At 52.6% G+C, this 18,087-nt stretch overlaps 1 protein-coding gene and 4 non-coding genes across 5 annotated transcripts; all 5 read right to left on the bottom strand.

Annotated features, from left to right (window-relative positions):
• Positions 1-2,169: 2,169 nt before the first annotated feature.
• On the bottom strand, positions 2,170-10,088 carry RPL3 (ribosomal protein L3). Its single transcript, XM_027592231.1, has 10 exons — positions 9,938-10,088; positions 8,763-8,955; positions 7,440-7,608; positions 6,599-6,734; positions 4,875-5,061; positions 4,186-4,346; positions 3,569-3,670; positions 3,021-3,116; positions 2,506-2,625; positions 2,170-2,270 (listed from the first exon to the last, which is right to left on the bottom strand). Exons 1-10 carry the CDS (start codon positions 9,938-9,940, stop codon positions 2,226-2,228), a joined length of 1,212 nt encoding a protein of 403 aa, XP_027448032.1. The 5' UTR covers positions 9,941-10,088; the 3' UTR covers positions 2,170-2,225.
• Positions 3,213-3,306, bottom strand: LOC113923275. Its single transcript, XR_003520273.1, has one exon. It is a non-coding gene; the product is annotated as a small nucleolar RNA U83B (small nucleolar RNA).
• Positions 4,737-4,827, bottom strand: LOC113923276. Its single transcript, XR_003520274.1, has one exon. It is a non-coding gene; the product is annotated as a small nucleolar RNA U83B (small nucleolar RNA).
• On the bottom strand, positions 6,735-6,789 carry LOC113923282. The gene has a single exon (XR_003520280.1). It is a non-coding gene; the product is annotated as a small nucleolar RNA U82P (small nucleolar RNA).
• LOC113923258 lies at positions 9,386-9,449 on the bottom strand. The gene has a single exon (XR_003520257.1). It is a non-coding gene; the product is annotated as a small nucleolar RNA SNORD43 (small nucleolar RNA).
• Positions 10,089-18,087: the final 7,999 nt, after the last annotated feature.

The following is an 18,087-nucleotide window of genomic DNA, read 5'->3' as shown; positions in this document are numbered from 1 at the left end:
AGGTGAGTCACCACCAGATGAGGCTGAGGCTCGGAACTGCTCAAGGTCACTCACTGGCTGGGGGCAGGCAGAAACAAAGAGGATGGGAACAGGAGGGTATGGTCAACAGCCAAGGGCTCGCCCCTATCGAGTAAGCCAGCCCCTGAAAAGGGCTGTGTACGTGTCACACGTGTGGGGACAGAGAAGGGCGTGGTAAGCCCATCACCTGGAGGTGTATCTGTGGTGCTGGATGCTTGTGTGCAGTCCTCAGCCTGAAGGCACACAGAATATTCCTTCCTGCCCTTCGGAGCAAGCCTTGGACCCCACATCCCATCATTCTGGCCATGCCCACGACTGAGCAGAGCCCTGGACAGGGAGCAAGGGCCAGCGAGGACATCTCTGACCCGCAAAACCCCTCCTACCTGGGCTGGGTGGGCAGGTGGGCTCCAGGGCTGGTCTAAGGGTAGTGGGGAACCCCCCAGGCTGTGGCCAAGGGGATGAGGGCGGGCCTCCCGCCCAGCTCAGTGTCCTCTCCAGAAGCTGGACTGGGTGGGGACTGACAAGAGAATCCCACAGAGGCAGAGCCCAGGTCCCATGCCGGGCTCTGCCAGAGGTGCCTGGTGGCCTTGGACCATGTGCTGACCCTTCTGCCTGTGGGCCTGACCCCCAAGACCACGGGGAATCCTGGTGAGGAGACCCTGGTAGGAAGGGCGAGAGGGGTAACTGCCCTCTCCAAAGCCTAGAATGAAGCCCTGGGCCCCTCCTCCGGCAGGATGCTGCCCACTCACCCCCTGGCGGCCAGGGCCTGAAGTGCAGCTCCAGCCACTCCGGAATCGGGATCCGGAGGCAGAGGACCCAAGGTCAGGAGGCACGGCGGCAGCCAACAGGTCCTTTGCATTAGCCCAGAGCGGGCTTTGAAGCCCACTCCCCCAGAGCTCAGAAGGGGGGCTCCAGAAATGCTGGGCAGAAGACATCATGGGAGGGGCCCCAGCTTGGGACTCATCTGTACACCCCAGACCTCACCCTGCCTGTCTCAGGGCCCTTGTCTTAATTTTAGCAACCTGTTGTGGGCTTCCAACCTGGGCATTAGGACTTCACCCCACTCACTGTGGGCACCATGCTAACTGGGAACCAGAGGGACAACTTGGGCCACCTCGAATGTACTTGGCCTAGCACCACATCCACAGCACCAGCCCATCCCCAGCTAGCACCACCACTGCAGAGGGCGTCAGAACCAGGTGGGACAGTGGCTCACGGCTGGGCTGGGAGCACCCAGAGCTGCCCCAGCTGCAGTCTCAAGGGGTCAGAGGCAAAAAACACGCTATGTAACCAAAGGCTGTGTGAGGCAGCTCTGACTGGGGATGGGCTTAGCAGAGTCCGTAAGAGCATCGGGACACCTGGAATGCCAGGATTACGGCCAAGTCAGTCCGAAATCAGAGGCCAGGACATTCCGAGTGGAGAGGCCAAGGTGCTCAGCAGCACTACAGGTCCCCAAACCCAGAGGACAGTAGATGCCCAATTTGCTGGTCAATAGAGCACAGGGCGGAGACTAAACCATTCTATTCCAGAATGGAAAAGGGGCCTGATGGCTTCACCAGCTGGCCAAATCTCACCTGTGTGCTCATGTCCCCAACCTGTGTGACAAAGCTGGGGGAGCTCCAGTGTCAGCACTCCAGGGTCCCAGCAGGCCCACGTGCCTCTGCCCAGCAAGCCCACCCTCCCCCAGGGTCACATGGCAAACAAGCCATCACTGGAACCCAATCCTATGTGGATTAGTGACTACATTATTTACTCTCTCAACAGAGCAGGGTTGGTCCTGCCATGCCCATCCACAAATCTAAAGACCACAGGGAACACGAAATCCTCAGCCTCCTTCCCACTGGGCTGCCACCCACGCTGTGCAAACACACGAGCTCTACAGCAGAGCCCGCTCTCACCTGGGCACACGCGCACCTGCACAAAGCCCGCTGCTCCGGCCCGGCTTCGACAATCCAGGGGCAGACTGGGGTGCAGCTCTGAGCACCCCCCTTATACCCCATCTGCTCCAGGCCTGAGCCAGACAAGCAGTAGGGGGAAAAGGAGACCCTCTGGCAAAGCCCAGAGGCCAAGGGCAACATCTCTGAGAACACTGAGGCCCCTGTGGCCTCGGCGGCAGCAGCCACAACACACAAGCAAAACCAGAGACAGAAATCACTGGAAAATAATGTTTATTGAGATCCCACCAGCTGCACAATCTGCTCCCGCTATTAAGCTCCTTCTTCCTTTGCAATTCGGTCTTTCTTAAGTGGTCCCTGTGGAGCGAGGACAGGGGGCAAGGTCAGAGGAAGGAAAGCAGCTGGGCACGAAGAATACCCCACACTCCAAGGGGACCAGGGACTCTGCGTGGGTTCCCAGTGCAGACACAAGCTCAGGACCCCCAGGAGCCAGCCCAGCTGTGTCCTTCTGCACCAGCACCGGATGGGCAGGTGGCAGGCTGACAGGGGACATCAACTGGGAACTATCCCAACCCCAGGTCGGGGTGCTCACCATGAATGCTTTCTTCTCCTCCACTGTCTGGAATCGGCCGTGGCCAAACTTGGAGGTGGTGTCAATGAACTTCAGGTCAATCTTCTCCAGGGCCCGCCGCTTGGTCTGCACCAGCAAGGACTATGGGCCAAGAGCGGAAGGTTAGTTTCCAAGAGCTGGGCCGTCCTCTGCCTCTTGGTTCCCAGGCCCCCTCAGCAGAGGGCAGAGGATCGACAACCTCACTCAGCCCCTCCCGCAACACCTCCTGGCTAGCTGGTTTACCCAAGGATCTCACCCTGCCGCCAGACTGAGCAAACAACGCAAACACAGCAAACAGCTGGGCCAAGCCCGACTGGGAATTTCCTCCTCCCAGGACTTCAAAGCTGCTGCTGGAGTGGCAAGCCCCCCCTTTTCCTTTGAACTCCCCTCCACAAAGTGCGGGCACTATGTTCCGCTGTTACCCATCACTACCCCCCTGCTGGAGGGCCGAGCTCCTGCCTACCCGCCCCGACTGCGGAGAAGGGCCCTGGCCTCACCTTGCGGAGAGTAAGCACTCGCTTCTTGGTTCCCACCACACAGCCTTTCAGCATGACAAAGTCATTGGTCACTTCACCATAGTGGACAAAGCCACCCTGGAAGAAACCAAGGCATCAGGTCAGATCAAGCACAGACAATACACATGAACGACCCCTTCAGGTTCAGGTGGTCTGCCGCCTGACAACGGCCAAGCTGTTCTCAGAAGGAAGGCAGCAAGGAATGTTTCCGCAGTCTGACTCGGGCGCTGTGCCCAGCGCTCATTCCAGAGCCTCATCACTGAACAGCTGGGTCTGAGACCCCACTTCTCACCAGCCAGCCCCACCAGTGGAAGACCCGGCATTTACAAGGAACAGACAGCTGGGTGCGGTCTGCGCAGGGGACAGTTAACAAGCTCTGGAAACATGACCTCCATGCATCAGCCAGAACCCAGGAGCACTAGGGTCCCACCCCACGGGCAAGGCCGGGTGCAAATGCACACGGCATGAGGGGAAATCCCTGCCAGAGCCAAGACCCTAGAGGCTTTGAGACGACAACTCTCATTACTCACCAGAGGATTGATGCTCTTGTCAGACAGATCGTAATCCGTGGAAGCATTGTTCTTGATCAGTTTGCCATCCTTGATGAGGTAGCCCTGGCCAATCTTATAGATCTAAGAAGTAAAAGAATGAACACTTTAACACTGAGAGGGAAACAGGCTCACGTGTCCCTAGACAGAAGGCTGGCTGCAGGACAGCCAGCCAACAGGGGCAGGTAACCCTCAGCTCAGCAGTGGGTTAACCAACAAAGGACTCTGGATGGAAAGCAGCTACCAGGCCCTGTACGGGGGATCCCAGCCTGGTGGCAGAAAGAAAAACCGGCTGGGCCTGAAGATACTGCCACTTGGCTGAAACAATGCACACAGGCAAAGGAAGGGACAGACAAGGCTCTCATCCTGGGTCACTCCAAGTCAGCCGTACCAGAACCACCTTTGATGACACCTTACAAATCCCACCCAAGAACCCAAACCATGCCCGTCAGACAAGATGAGCACCTCCAGTCCACATGCATTCCAGAAGCTCCCCCACCGCAGCAGCGCTAACAGGAACCGGAAACCACACTCCCAACCCGGGACTCGTCTTTCCCTTCCCAGCATCAGTCTCCACAAGAGCCCCCTTGGCACCTCACCTTCTTGTTGATCTCAGTGCGGTGATGGTAGCCTTTCTGCCCAGCCCGAGCCACAGAGAACGCCACTCGGGCAGGGTGCCATGCCCCAATACAGGCAACCTTGCGCAGGCCCCGGTGGGTCTTGCGGGGTAGCTTCTTAGTGTGCCAGCGGCTGGTGACCCCTGGAAGAGACGTGAGCTTATCACCGGGGCATCTGGCACTCGTGCCACTGGCCCCTTTCCTACCAAAGGCCAGTTCACCCACTTGTGGCGCACACACAGAACATTCGACACACGGGTTTAATGTCCTCTCCCCCCTATTTCCTCAGGTTGACCACAAGCCTAGACATAAACCTGTTCTCAGCCTGTAACAAAAAGCCTTGGAGAATCAGCCCTGAACTAGAAGGGGACCACATGCACTTCACAGCATCCAAGTTCCTCACTGGCAGAGGCCCCCCCGCCAACTTCCCAGTCCCCTCTGTCTTCTGCGGTGGGCTGTGAATGCTAAGGGTGCAGATGGATGGTGAGGGATCTCCCCCAGTCCTCCACACTTCCCTCACGCCTGACCGCACAGCTGTTCTTGGAAGGCAGGCAGTGAGGCAAGTTTCTGGAATCTTACTCAGGCCATTTGCCAGGTGCACATTCCACAGCCTCAAAGATCTGGACCTGAAACCTAAGTTTTATCACAACTTGGCCCACCGCAAAGCTCACCCTTGTAGCCTTTGCCCTTGGTAACACCAATGACATCGATCATCTCGTCTTGCCCAAACACTTGGTTCACAGGCACCTGCTGTTCCAGCCTCTCGCGGGCCCAGTCCAGCTTCTCAGCCACTGTGCCTCCATTCACCTGGATCTCCATGAGGTGGGCCTTCTTCTGGCGTAGAGGAAGCAGACGCATCTAGGAGGGAATCGATACAGCTTAGATCCCAAGCTTCGAGCTCTCCTTCCACGGCAAGGGAACTCAGGGTGGGCAGAACCGTCTGGCAACCTTGAACCTCAAGTCTCCCTACCAGCAAAAAAGACTCCTTCCTGTGTTCTAACTCCCCACTGGGTACAATTCCCCTTTTCATTTTAAGATTTTTATTTATTTGGCAGAGACAGCCTAAGGGGGAACACAAGCAGGGGAGTAGGAGAGGGAGAAGCAGGCTTCCCGCCAAGCGGAGGGCCCAATGTGGTCTCGATCCCAGGACCCCGGGATCATGACCTGAGCCAAAGGCAGACGCTTAACAACTGAGCCACCCAGGCATCCCTAATTCCCCTCTTCAATTCTGATGCCCAAGTTCACCATGATGAGCTGATCCGTAACAGACATACAAGGGCCATGCCAACACAAGGAGACCAGAGACAAGATCCTAGGACCAACTAGCCCCATGTTCCCCATCAGCAGGCTTTTGGCCGGTCCCTTTGGGGTACTGCCCTGGTTTACGCTATCTATCTTGGTCTACTCAGTCAATAAGACGTTTACAACGTGGGAGAGTGGAAACAGCACCTCAGTCAAGGGCACAAGCTGCAAATATTAGGGGGAAAAAAGAAAGTCAAGCCTAAAGCTTTTCATTAAGAGCAGCCCAGCGCTGTTCCACAGAACTTTCTTCAGTAACACACATACTACAAATATAAGTACATATGATCATTGCTAACCATAGGGAAAAGAAGTACTTAAGAACTGGACGTAAACCCAGGATGATGGCTCAGGTCAACAGCGTATGAGGTAGCCATCCTAACCAAGTCAGGAAAAGGCTCATTCCGTTTGCATCAAGTCAATTTGAGCACAAATGGCCAACATCCTACTACTGACTACTGTTTTCAGGTAGGCATTTTAAAACATGAAGGAGTCACCAGTTCCTCCACCACTTTTTCTAAAATGGGGCACAGCTGGAGCGCCTGGGTGGCTCAGTTGGTTGGGCGACTGCCTTCGGCTCAGGTCATGATCCTGGAGTTCCAGGATCAAGTCCTGCATCGGGCTCCCTGCTCAGCAGGGAGTCTGCTTCTCCCTCTAACCCTCCCTCCTCTCATGTGCTCTCTCTCTCAAATAAATAAAATCTTAAAAAAAATTAAATAATAAAATAAAATAAAATGGGGCACGGTTTCCCTAATACAAGGCCCATAGAGACACAGCGCCCTCTGCTGGCAACAGAGAAACCAACCCACCAGCCTGGAGGCAGCCCTGGCTGCTTTCTCAGACCAACAGTAGTCTTAGCCTGGCCCCAGAAATTAACGACCGCGCAGGCGCCCCAGCCTACTCGCTGGATGCCCATCCATCCAGACAAGCCTAAAGAACCGGAACCGGTCTTACCACCCCTCTAAAATCCTGAGACTTGGCACAAAGTCAGCTTGAGTTGAGGATCAACTCAGCAGGTAACTAGGTAAGCACAAGGTAGTTACTTTGAAGCAGTGGGACAGTCGCCCTCCTTTTGTGCCCCTTGTCGAGTGCTCACCTGGGTGTGGGCAATGACCCGGATCACCTGGCAGTACTTCTTCATGCTGTTGAAGTCCTTCTCCAGCTGCTTTTTGCCATCATCATCCTGCCACTTCTTGCAGTATTTGGTGAAGGCCTTCTTCTTAGACTTATGCCTTCAGGAGCAGAGCAGAGTTGGGGAGGGGGCCGGGTGCGGGCCTTCATCACCCCTCCAAGGGGTGAGCGGAAGGCACACTAGCACCACATGGGGACGGGGCTCATTGCCGGCTTCTAAGGAGCCTTTTCCACCGGCAAGCGGAGCCTGGATGGAGCTCATCGGGCAGACCCGAGCGGAGCTGAGCAGAGGTCCACAGAATTAATTCAAGTCACAGCATTCAAGTACACACTAATTCTTGCTCCTGCTTAGCCATCAACCCAACCACATTCCCAGGCAGGACTGGGTGAGTTACAGTGCTGTTTTTAACCGGACTCTCAATACTTCCCAGAACTAAGAGAACACTGAATACGGAGTCCTCAGCCAACACCCACTAGGGTGAACGTGACGGTCCAGAGGTGCTGCTCAAGATCTGTCCTCAGAACTGTTCTGTTCGGGAAGCAACTAAACCAGACACCAGAGCAGTTCTCCCCCTGCTACAGAGAAGCCCACACAGGGCATTCCCTTCTCTAATCCTAGGTCCAGAGCCTCCTCACCCCTTACCAGAAGATTTTATTTATTTGACAGAGATTGAGGAGAAGGGACATGAGCAGAGGGAGGGAGAGGGAGAAGCAGGCTTCCTGCTGAGGATCCCAGGACTCTGGGATCACGACCGGAGCCGAAGGCAGTCGCTTCACTGAGCCACCCAAGTGCTCCATCCCCTTACCAGTTCTTATAGAAGCGCCTTTTGCATTCATCACTGATGTGCTCGGCAAAGATGGTCTTAAAGGTACGGAGGCCTCGAGGGGTTTCCACGTAGCCCACGATGCCCACTACCACCATGGGCGGTGTCTCCACAATGGTCACAGCCTCCACAACTTCCTTCTTGTTCACCTCTGCCGAAAATAGTAGTCAGACTTGAGTGGGATGGCTAGAATTGCCCACAAGGGATTCATGGTGTCTTGTGTGAAATGCCCATTTAGGTCAAGAGGGCAACGTGCTTCGGGTAAGCAACTTTGTGGAAATAGGGCCTTATCACCAATCTGGACTCCCAGGCCTGTCCTTACCAGATACGTTATAAATTCTAACTCAAAAAAATTTCAGGACTCTAAGACAAACAGTCCAGCTTCAGTTCTCATCACAAATCTCTAAAAGCAAATTCCTTGGGTGCCTGGGTGGCTCAGTTGGTTAAGCAACTGCCTTCGGCTCAGGTCATGATCCCGGAGTCCCGGGATCGAGTCCCACGTCGGGCTCCCTGCTCAGCGGGGAGTCTGCTTCTCCCTCTGACCCTCTTCTCTCTCATGCTGTCTCTCATTCTCTCTCTCAAATAAATAAATAAATAAAATCTTAAAAAAAAAAAAAAGAAAAAAAAATAAAAGCAAATTCCTTATTACCTAGATAATACAAGAGTACTTAGTATGATAGGTTGTGGTAATAGCTCTGAGCTCAGCGTAGATGTTTAATACCAACATTAGTGTGTACCATGTGGTTCACTAACCAGTGTTTATTTTAAAGATTTTATTCATTTATTTACTTGACAGAGAGAGCCAGAGAGCTTAAGTGGAGGGAATACCGGAGAGGGACAGGGAGAAGCAGGTTCCCCACCGAGCAGGGAGCCAGATGTGGGGCTCGATCCCAGGACCCTGGGATCATGACCTGAGCCGAAGGCAGACGCCCAACCATCTGAGCCACCCAGGCGCCCCACCAGTGCTGTTTTACTTAGTGATTTTTCTCCTTTGCACTTCATAACCCAGGGACACGGGCAGCATTCAAGCTCTGGATTAAGATGCACAGGTACCAACTAGCATACTCCTCTACGCTGTGGCTCTTGAATTTACTCACGCGCTGCTCTGACTTCAATACATCCCCCACCTAAAGCAATAATGCCAGCCACCTGTAGCCTTTAGTAGGAATCAATCCTAATGGAGATTTCCATCCTGTCAAAAGGTCTGTCCTCCTTTTGACTACAGTCCAGTCCATCCCCATCCTCCACTCCTAACCACCACCCCCCCCCCCCCCGACCAGGGTGAAGGGTCCTGCTGGTACTCACTGGATCCTGGCCTGTCCACCTCCCGAACGATGTGAGTCATGCCAGCCTTGTAGCCCAGGAAGGCTGTGAGGTGGACAGGCTTGGAAGAGTCATCCTTGGGGAAGCTCTTGACCTTCCCACGGTGCCGGCTGCTGCGTTTCCGAGGCAAGAAGCCCAGGGACCCATGCCTGGGAGCAGAGAATTTCCTGTGAGACTGGGCGAAAAAGGATCACCGTTAGCACTCAAACCTGTCACAAGCAGCTCACTTCTGATGCCCGGCTTTGCCTCAGTGGTGGAAGGACCCGCCCCAACGCGTAGTCCACACCAGAGACCGGCGGCCCAGCTAACAAACTCGCTTACAGGCTGGGCTGGGTTCACTTTGAGAAAAGGTCACACGGCCTAAATGACTTGAATCTTTGCCACAAAATCTCATTTTTTAACCTAAGAAAACGTACCCTCCCCTTTCTTCTCTATAAAGACAAAAGCACACCAGGTGATGTCCTTAAAATCACTCCACAGGTGGCTTTATGATCAAGTCAGCACAAAACGGCTGCTGGGACCAGGAGCTAGGTGGCAGACGGCACCACAGGCTCCCCCTCCCCCCGCTAGAGGGACACCCAAAGGCCACTAGAACTCGACGGAGCCAAATCAGAACATGACAATCAGCACAGAGTCTCTGTCCGCCCGTCAGAGAGTTCATCATCTGTGGTTCCCGGGAACTCCAGAGGCCTTACACGGGGTACCAACGTCCTGCCCAGTTCAGCCCGAGGCCTCAGCAACCCCAGCCCAGGTTCCCCTCCCACGTGCTACGCTGATTTCCGCACCTCCCCCGGTCAGCACGAACAGGGCCTAGCGCCCCCACTCAAAGTCCTCCTGACCAATGTGCTCACGGACTCCAATCTCGATCCACACTCAACCGGTGAGCTCGGGAAATGATCGGTGGCTTGAAAATTTCCGGGCTCGGGGCCTCCAAACCGGAGCCCGCCCCACCGGCCTTCGCCAGCCGCTGCCCGGCGGGCCCCAGGCCGACCACAGGCCTCCGCGGTTTTCAGAAAACAGGCCTCACTGTGGATCTAAGTCACCCGTGCTCCCGGAGCAGGCCCCCCGCGCCCGCCGAGTTGAGATGGCGGCGATGCGCCACGGATTGAGCCGCACCGCCGCGCCGACAAAGAGGAAAACGCCATACTGACACGTACCATCCCGCCGCCAAATGCTACCGGTAGAGGTCGGACCGCGCTCAACGAACGATTTATAAAGCCCCGCCTGGGCCCGCCCCTTCCGGCGTGCGAGCGCGCGCCCGCGGTGGGCGCCGGGTCGTGGGGCGGGTAAGGGCCGCCATTTCCACGCACGCTCGTCCCCGCCTAGCGTTCGTTCGGAGCTGGACGTCAGCCTCGGGGGCGGGGATTAGAGACTACGGCGAGCGACCGCGTTCAAACTTCGTGAAGAGCCGCGGAAACGCTGGCAGAGAACTGGGACTGCGGCGACTGTAGGGCTCTAGGTCGCTGCCAAATTTGCTGAAAGACGCCGTTCCGCTGAAGCTAAGTAGCTGCGTCTTTTTTTCATATGAAATGCAGTCACCTCCAGGATTGAATAACCCAGCTGTGGGTTTCAGTTCCAAAGCGCCTTCGCACGTGGTATCCCATTTCCGTCCCACACAGTAAATCCGCGGTGTTGCCATTTGGCGGGCGCGCTGGGTTGGGACAGAGTTGACCGGCTGCCACCTGCTCAAAGTTGGAGCGAAAAGACTGGAAGCCTGGTTTCCTGGCTCCCATCCCAGAGCCGCTTCCACGACACCTTCAATGCGTTGTTTTCGGACATCGGTCGCTCCAGCCTCATCTCGGCCACTACTCCCGGTGTCCAGCTGCTGCGGCCCTGCTTCTGAGAGTCAATGAGGCGGCAAAACGACCTCGGGACCTGCGGTGACGGGTCCAGCTGCCCGGCCTCGGAGCCCCTCGCTAATCTCTGCTTGCACCCCCACACCCCCACCTCCGTGACCCACGGGGCTCCTAAGTGCTCTCCCTGCCTCCAGGCTTGCCTCCAAATCTTTTTTAAGAATCAGGTGTCATCTTCCCCTCCCTGGAAAGACCTCTGGGATCCCAAGTCATTCACTCAGAAATTCTTGCTGAAGGCCTGCTGTGCGCTGGGTACTGTTTCCTTGGGATTAGGCATTAACTGCTTTGGCTGCCACCCAAGGCTCTGTGGTAACTGGCTACTCCACCCCTTTTTCTGGGTGAGAGCAGCACGCTCTCTCCCATATATCACCTTGCACCTCCATCCCACCCAGTCCTGTTATTTGATTCTGGGCCTGACCATTGCTCCAACCATTGTTCAAAACAAAACAAAAATTCTTTTAATCTTCACACCATCCCTTGAGAGGCAGTGCTGATGGGTCCTCAATCCCTTATTGGAAATCTTTGGGGCCTGATGTGTTTCCAAACTCAGCATTTTTCGTGTTTTAAAAAAATGCAGGGGCACCTGGGTGGCTCAGTCAGCTGGGCATCTGCCTTCGGCTCAGGTCATGATCCCAGGGTCCTGGGATTGAGTCCCACATCGGGCTCCTTGCTCGGTGGGGAGCCTGCTTCTCCCTCTCCCTCTGCCTGCCACTCCCCCTGCTTGTGCTGTCTCTCTCTCTGACAAACAAAATCTTAAAAATAAATAAATAAATAAATAAATCATGCAATATGGTGCACACACTTATGTAATCCTCCCCAAACTCTTTAATGAAACACATTAATTCTGTTAAAAAAAAAAAGCATATTCTCATAGAGCGGGATAAAAATAAATGTCTTCACATCAGTTCAAGCCTGACTGTGCTGCCTAAAAAGTTCAGATCAGTTTGGTTTTTGCTATCAAATGACTTAAGTTTTTAATTTCAGAATTGCAAACAAGGGATTATGACTGTTGTCTGTCCCCTCTTGTCCCCTCTTGCAGAGAAAACAAAGTCTCAGTCCAAGAGGAAATACTTTGACAAAAGTCACACTATCAGTGAAGGACAGAGCTGACTCCACCTTGGGTTTTCATATCAGACTTGGTGTTCAGTAACCCCCTCACTGGAAAGATCTCTGGGGTCCCAAGTATTCACTCAGTAAGAAATTGCTGTGTGCTGGGTACTGCACGAGGCTGCGGGAGTACAGAGAAGAACAAGACGGCCACCATCACACACCAAATAAGACTATTTAAAACCGTGAGGAGAGTTTTAAAAGGTTTGACAATGTCACTAAAGGTGCTAGACAAAATATTCTCCCTAAAAGAAACTCCCTGTTTTCTCCCTCAGAGAAAAGAGAGCAGGGCCACCTGGGTGATTCAGTCGGTTAAGCATCTGCCTTGGGCTCGGATCATGATATCGGGGTCCTGGGATCGAGCCCCACGACAGGCGGTACACTCAGCAGGAGTCGGCTTAAGATTCTCTCTTCCTCTCTCTCCGCCTCTTATCCCAGCTTGCGCACACACGTTCTCTCTCTAAAATAAATAAAATCTTTAAAAAAATTAAAAAATAAAATGGAACTTCTAGTAAGGAGCAGAAAAGGGTCCCAGGCTTTGTTCAAATACCTAAAGAGCAGACGTTCTCTATAGCCAAGTAAAACCCAAGGTGTGGAAGGTTAGGAGGACCTGATGAGGAGCTGAATGGGTATGACATGAGGATGTTTCAGTGTTCATCTCTCTCATTAGACTGGAAGCTTCCTGTAGGCAGAGACCATGTCCTGTTCCCATGTGCTCAGCACCCAGTGCAGGGCCTAACACAGAGGTGTGGGTCACATTTGTCAGATGAGGGCATGAACACAGGGGACCCAAACTAGAACACCACAGTTTTATTTTCCAAAGGCTGCCTCCCTTGTCCCTTTGAAGCAATAATGCCCCCTCTTTGACATGAGCTCACATCTTGATCTTTTGTGCTGTCATTGATTGTTGCAAAACCACCTGGCCCAAACGACAGAGTGTTTGGGCCAGAGGCTCAGTTAATGCGATCTTGTGGCAGGAGCCCAGCCCAATGCCCCCGGGGCAGGACCCTGGGCACGGAGCCTCTGGGTCATGAAAGCCTCCCATCCCTGCTCCTCCACCACCAGCTGCCAGGACAATGCCCCACAGAACGGGAACCGACTGGCCAGGGGTGCAAGGCAGCTCCTACTGCTGCTCCTGTGTGGCCCAGGCCTGGTAAAATTCTCTGCCCCTCTGTTGGGGCTGCAGGCGGCCATAACAAATATGGCCTCCCACTGCCGCTCAGTCTACATACTGGGACTCTGTATCCTGTGGTGCAACAGCCTGCAGGTAAGCAGGGGGCTCACCCTCATCCTGGCCAGGAAGCTGTGCATAGAGGCGCTGCTGCCCATCCAGCGGGCCTTGTGGCAGCCACTGACCATCGCGTGGGGCTCGGGCCTTCAGCAGCTCACCACCATGATACATGGAGCCCACCACTGCATCCTGCAGCAGCTGCGGCACTTGAAGTGGGAGGCAAGCCTAGTCCTGCTCTCCATGGCCCAGTGGGCCTACTACAGCCTGGCCAGTTTCCACCACGAGAACAGCAAGGCCGTGGAGCTGCTGCTGCGAGCCGCCCTGCAGCAGGTGGCTGTGTCCCCGCTACTCCGCTGCCTAGATAGGCTGTGGGCGGCCATGCGACGGGCAGCCCAGGCCATGCAGGGCAGTGGCCTACAACCTCTGCAGTGGGCCAAGCTGTGCTGGGCAGACTCCAAAGATCTGGATGCAGTCACCACCATCCTTCCAGCCACCACCATCCCTTTTAGCTGGCACTTCCCTGGACCTAACTCAGCCACCCTGAGCAGGGTCATACCAGCCTGCATCAGCCTGTGCCTCGTGGTTGGGGACAAGGATGCGAGCGAGCAGGGAGGAGGCTGCAGCTTTGGGACCACCCAGGTGCCCATTAGCACCAGGTTCCAGAGCAGCAGGACAGGCAAAATGGCCTTCAGGGGTTCATCCAAGCAGGCCCTTGCCCAGCATGTCAAGGCCACCTGTGTTCTCATCATTCTTCTCTCTTTATCTATGCCGCATCTCTGTTCGTGCAGATCTTAAAATAAATGATCAAGTGGGAGCCAGCCTTTGGTATGTCCCCAGCTTTGCTTTGTCCATGAGAGATTGAATGGTCCCAGGTCTGTCCACCTAGGCCTTTGCTGCGCAGGGGGCAAGGGTCAGTGGTAAGCCACATGCATACCCAGGGCTAGGCTGGGGGACCGGGTCTCAGCTCTGTCACCACTATGTGTCCCTAGGGAGGTTCCTTCATCTTTCTTAGCTTCAGTTTCCTTTTTTGTAAAATATAGATAATAGGACTCCCGGGAGAGGGGATATATACAATGGTGCCATCTGTAAATTGTAGGGTGCTCTTCCTTCTATAATTACCCTCAGAGAGTGTGTAAGACCTCCTTAGAGACCACGTTCATATTCTTTTTTTTTTTTTAAGATTTTATTTTTATTTATTTGAGAGAGAGAATGAGAGAGAAAGTACAAGAGGGGGTAGGGTCAGAGGGAGAAGCAGACTCCCCGCTGAGCAAGGAGCCTGATGTGGGACTCGATCCCGGGACTCCAGGATCATGACCTGAGCCGAAGGCAGTTGCTTAACCAACTGAGCCACCCAGGCGCCCCGACCACATTCATATTCTATTAAAAGACATAAAAAGAAGACCCAAATAAATGGAGGGACATAGTCAATTCATGGATCAACTGGCCTAATGTCTTAAAAATGTCAATTGTCTCCAAACTAATCTATAAAGTCATTAGGATTCCAACCAAAATCCCAAGGGAACCTGATTCTAAGACGTATAGAGAAAATCAAGGTCTTTGAAAATTTAAGGCATGTTTGAAAGAACAGAGCCAAGATGGGGACTTACTCTACCAAATGTTAAGACCTACATATTACAAAAGCACAGCAGTAAAAATAATGTGGTAGTGACAGGAAACACAGGCAGATGAACGTCTGTAGAACCCCAGACAGAGGCTGGGGAATGGAAACCTAATACAGGAAAAAAGGGACATCCCAAACCAGTGTGAGAGCATGGCCTTGTTAGCAGATGGGGTTGGAGAAATTGGTTCACAGTGTGAGAAAATAAATGCATATGGATCCTGTAGTGGATTGAAGGTGTTCCCTAAAAATATGTCCACCCAGAACCTGTCAATGATGCCTTATTTGGGAAAGAGTCCTCTGCAAAGGATTCTTTGAACCAAGGGTCTTCAGATTAGATCATCCAGAATTAGGATGGGCTCTAAACCCAATGACAAGTGTCTTTATAAGAGAAACTAAGGGGAAGGGCGCCTGGGTGGCTCAGTTGGTTAAGCGACTTCCTTCGGCTCAGGTCATGATCCTGGAGTCCCGGGATCGAGTCCCACATCGGGCTCCCTGCTCGGCAGGGAGTCTGCTTCTCCCTCTGACCCTCTTCCCTCTCGTGCTTTCTATCTCTCATTCTCTCTCTCTCTGAAATAAATAAATTAATTAATTAAAAAAAGAGAGAGAGAAACTAAGGGGAGGAGAAACACAGAGAAGAAGGCCGTGTGAAGGGGGACACAGATTAACCAAGGAACAACAAGGATTGCCAGCAGCGACTGGAAGCTGGGAGAGAAGCATGAACAATTTCTTCCTCAGAGCTTCCAGAAGGAACCAGCCCTGCCAACAACCCCCCGATTTCAGACTTCTCCAGAACTGTGAGAGAGAAAATCTGTGTTGTTTGAAGCCCCCAAGCTTTTGGTAATTTGCTACAGCAGCCACAGGAAACGAATACAGATCCTTACCCTGTGTCTCAGCTCTATACCCAAGGTCCAAAAACATATGAAGTGCTGTATCAAGGCAGATTGGTATTATTTATATTATTACAATGATTTGTATGTGCCCAACACATTTATTATTCTTTGGGAAGTAATCTTAGCTGCCCTTTATTGAGGGCAAAACAATCTTTCATTTCATTCGATCATCCAGTCAACCTTTTGAGGGAAGCACTCTCAGCTCCATTTTATAGCTAAAGAGATTTGTCTCAAAAGAATTTAGTGACTTCCTGAGATCCCACAGCAGAATTCATGCCTTCAGGCACCAGCCCTCCTGTCCCTGCTCAGAATGAGCTCTTTCCAGGGTTTTAACTCCTTCCCTGCCCCCACTAGCACGGAGGTGGCAGGAAGGCAGGCCCTACTGAATTCCCTTACTCTGTCCCCAGGCCAAGAGCAAGCATAGAGCCTATGAATGACGTCAGATGCCAGTGTGCTCCTGTAGACTTTTGCCTGTGCTATCCCCATTTGTTTGCTGCTCACAGAGACTGTTTGCCTCCTCAGTCCTCAACCCACAAGTCAGGGCAAAAGTCCCCTCCTGCCGGGCTTGCTGCACCAGCCTCCAGAAGCATCCTTTTACCCCCATCTTGCCCCTGAGATCTGTTCTCTGCCTGGCAGCAGGGTAAGATCTCACACTGTGAATTAGATCAAGTCATTCCACTGATTAAGACTCATCAAGGGCGCCTGGGTGGCTCAGTTGGTTAAGCGACTGCCTTCGGCTCAGGTCATGATCCTGGAGTCCCGGGATCAAGTCCCACGTCGGGCTCCCTGCTCGGCGGGGAGTCTGCTTCTCCCTCTGACCCTCTTCCCTCTCGTGCTATCTCTCATTCTCTCTCTCTCAAATAAATAAATAAAATCTTTAAAAAAAAAAGAAAGAAAAAAGACTCCTCAGTGGCTTCCCATAGTATGAGACCTAAGGGGGGGGACTGCAATCATGGTCCCAGCACAACCCTGGGTTCCCCGGGGGCCCCCCACAAAATCCCTCCCATTCCACATGCAGCCCTCCCAGCAGCAGAGCCTTTGCATCTGCTTCTCTCCCTGCCCAGAACGTGGGTTGACTTCTACTTATTCCTGTTAAAGCATAAATGTTAAGAGATGATAAAATCACAACTCTTATACAGATATAAAATGAACATATGTCAAAGATTTTTATTCAGCTCATTAATTAATGAGAGAACTAGACAGATGCCACAACGGGTTTAAAGGAAAAGATGCAGAACCACACATTTATATGGAGCAAAGAAATGTCAAAACGAATTTACAAATAGATGTCAAACTGGCTTTTTCTAGGGGGGGGGGAATGTGTCCTTCCACCAGAGGCGATTTATTTGCGTATGGATAGATTAGGGTTATTTGCGTAGCTACACTTTTATCTACAATCCACAGAGCTGTAAAACAGTTTAAGAGCGAAGAACAATCTTTTAAACTACACCCAACTTGATAATCGCCAAGGCTCCAGCATGTGAGCAAAAGGACAATCAGAGAGCTCTTTTCCTTCTTCCAAAATCTTTCAGTTTTTCTTCCACTCTTCAGATCGTATCTTACAGGTTACCTCTTGGGAAGCCTTCCCCAATCACCTGATAGTACAGACTGGTTTCCCTCCCCTACTCAGGTCTTATCCCCCGTTGTGGAATGTATGTAAGCTTTATGCCCAACTTGAGAACTCACGACCTGGAGACCAAGAGTCCCCAAGCGTCTCGTGCTCTACCAACTGAGCCAGCGAGGATTTTAAATTGCCAATGTCAGTTGCTTTAAAGAAGGGGCATCTCCGTTTTGCATGGCACCAAGCACATAGGCAGGTTTCATAAATATTTGTGGATGAAAGTAAGGGTGAGCCTGTTGTTTGGAGGGATATGTAAATGTTGTCAAGGGAGCCTCAGGTTTGGACCTCCTGGGTCCCTCTAACCATAATGTGTTTCTCTTCCCTGGGGGCAATGTGAAGACGAGAAGCCCCTCTTCCCAGAAGCAAAGGTCCGATTCTGTGTCCGGAACATCACGTCTCTGGTAAACTTGTCCTCTTGCCATCCCTGCAAACACCATGCCCAGAACCCCCAGCATTTTCCTAGTTTGACCAACTGACCTAATAGCCACCTGAGCCTTTGTTTCCTTAGGTGTAAAGTAACAATCACATCTGAATCAAGGGTTCATTCATTCATTTATTCATTCAGTAAATACGTAGGATTGCCTGTTACACACCAGATTCTGTTATGTGGATGCAAATCCAACAAACCTTTTAAAATCTCTAAGAGTCAGGGGCGCCTGGGTGGCTCAGTCGTTAAGCGTCTGCCTTTGGCTCAGGTCATGATCCCAGGGTCCTGGGATTGAGTCCCATATCGGGCTCCCTGCTCAGTGAGAAGCCTGCTTCTCCCTCTCCCACTCCCCCTGCTTGTGTTCCCTCTCTCGCTATCTCTCTCTCTGTCAAATAAATAAATAAAATCTTTTAAAAATAAATAAATAAATAATAAAAAAAAGTAAAGTCTCTAAGAGTCAGAATTTTATTTGAGCCCAAGTTAGGACAGCTACCAGGGAAGCAGGCTCTTCACAGGGAAAAAAAGTGTTTCAGAGAATGAACAGTTACTACAAGGTT

This window comes from Zalophus californianus, chromosome 9 (genome assembly GCF_009762305.2).
Source record: "Zalophus californianus isolate mZalCal1 chromosome 9, mZalCal1.pri.v2, whole genome shotgun sequence".
In the NCBI taxonomy this organism is placed as follows: Eukaryota; Metazoa; Chordata; class Mammalia; order Carnivora; family Otariidae; genus Zalophus; species Zalophus californianus.
Note: the sequence above shows the minus strand (reverse complement) of the source record. Positions and strands in the feature narration are given on the sequence as shown.

Excerpts from the sequence above, each read along its gene's own strand:
- RPL3 (XM_027592231.1), bottom strand. Across the intron at positions 7,609-8,762 it reads GGTGGACAGGCCAGGATCCA|AGGTGAACAAGAAGGAAGTT; the intron begins GTGAGTACCAGC and ends TATTTTCGGCAG. Across the intron at positions 3,671-4,185 it reads GCACTGAGATCAACAAGAAG|ATCTATAAGATTGGCCAGGG; the intron begins GTGAGGTGCCAA and ends TTTACTTCTTAG.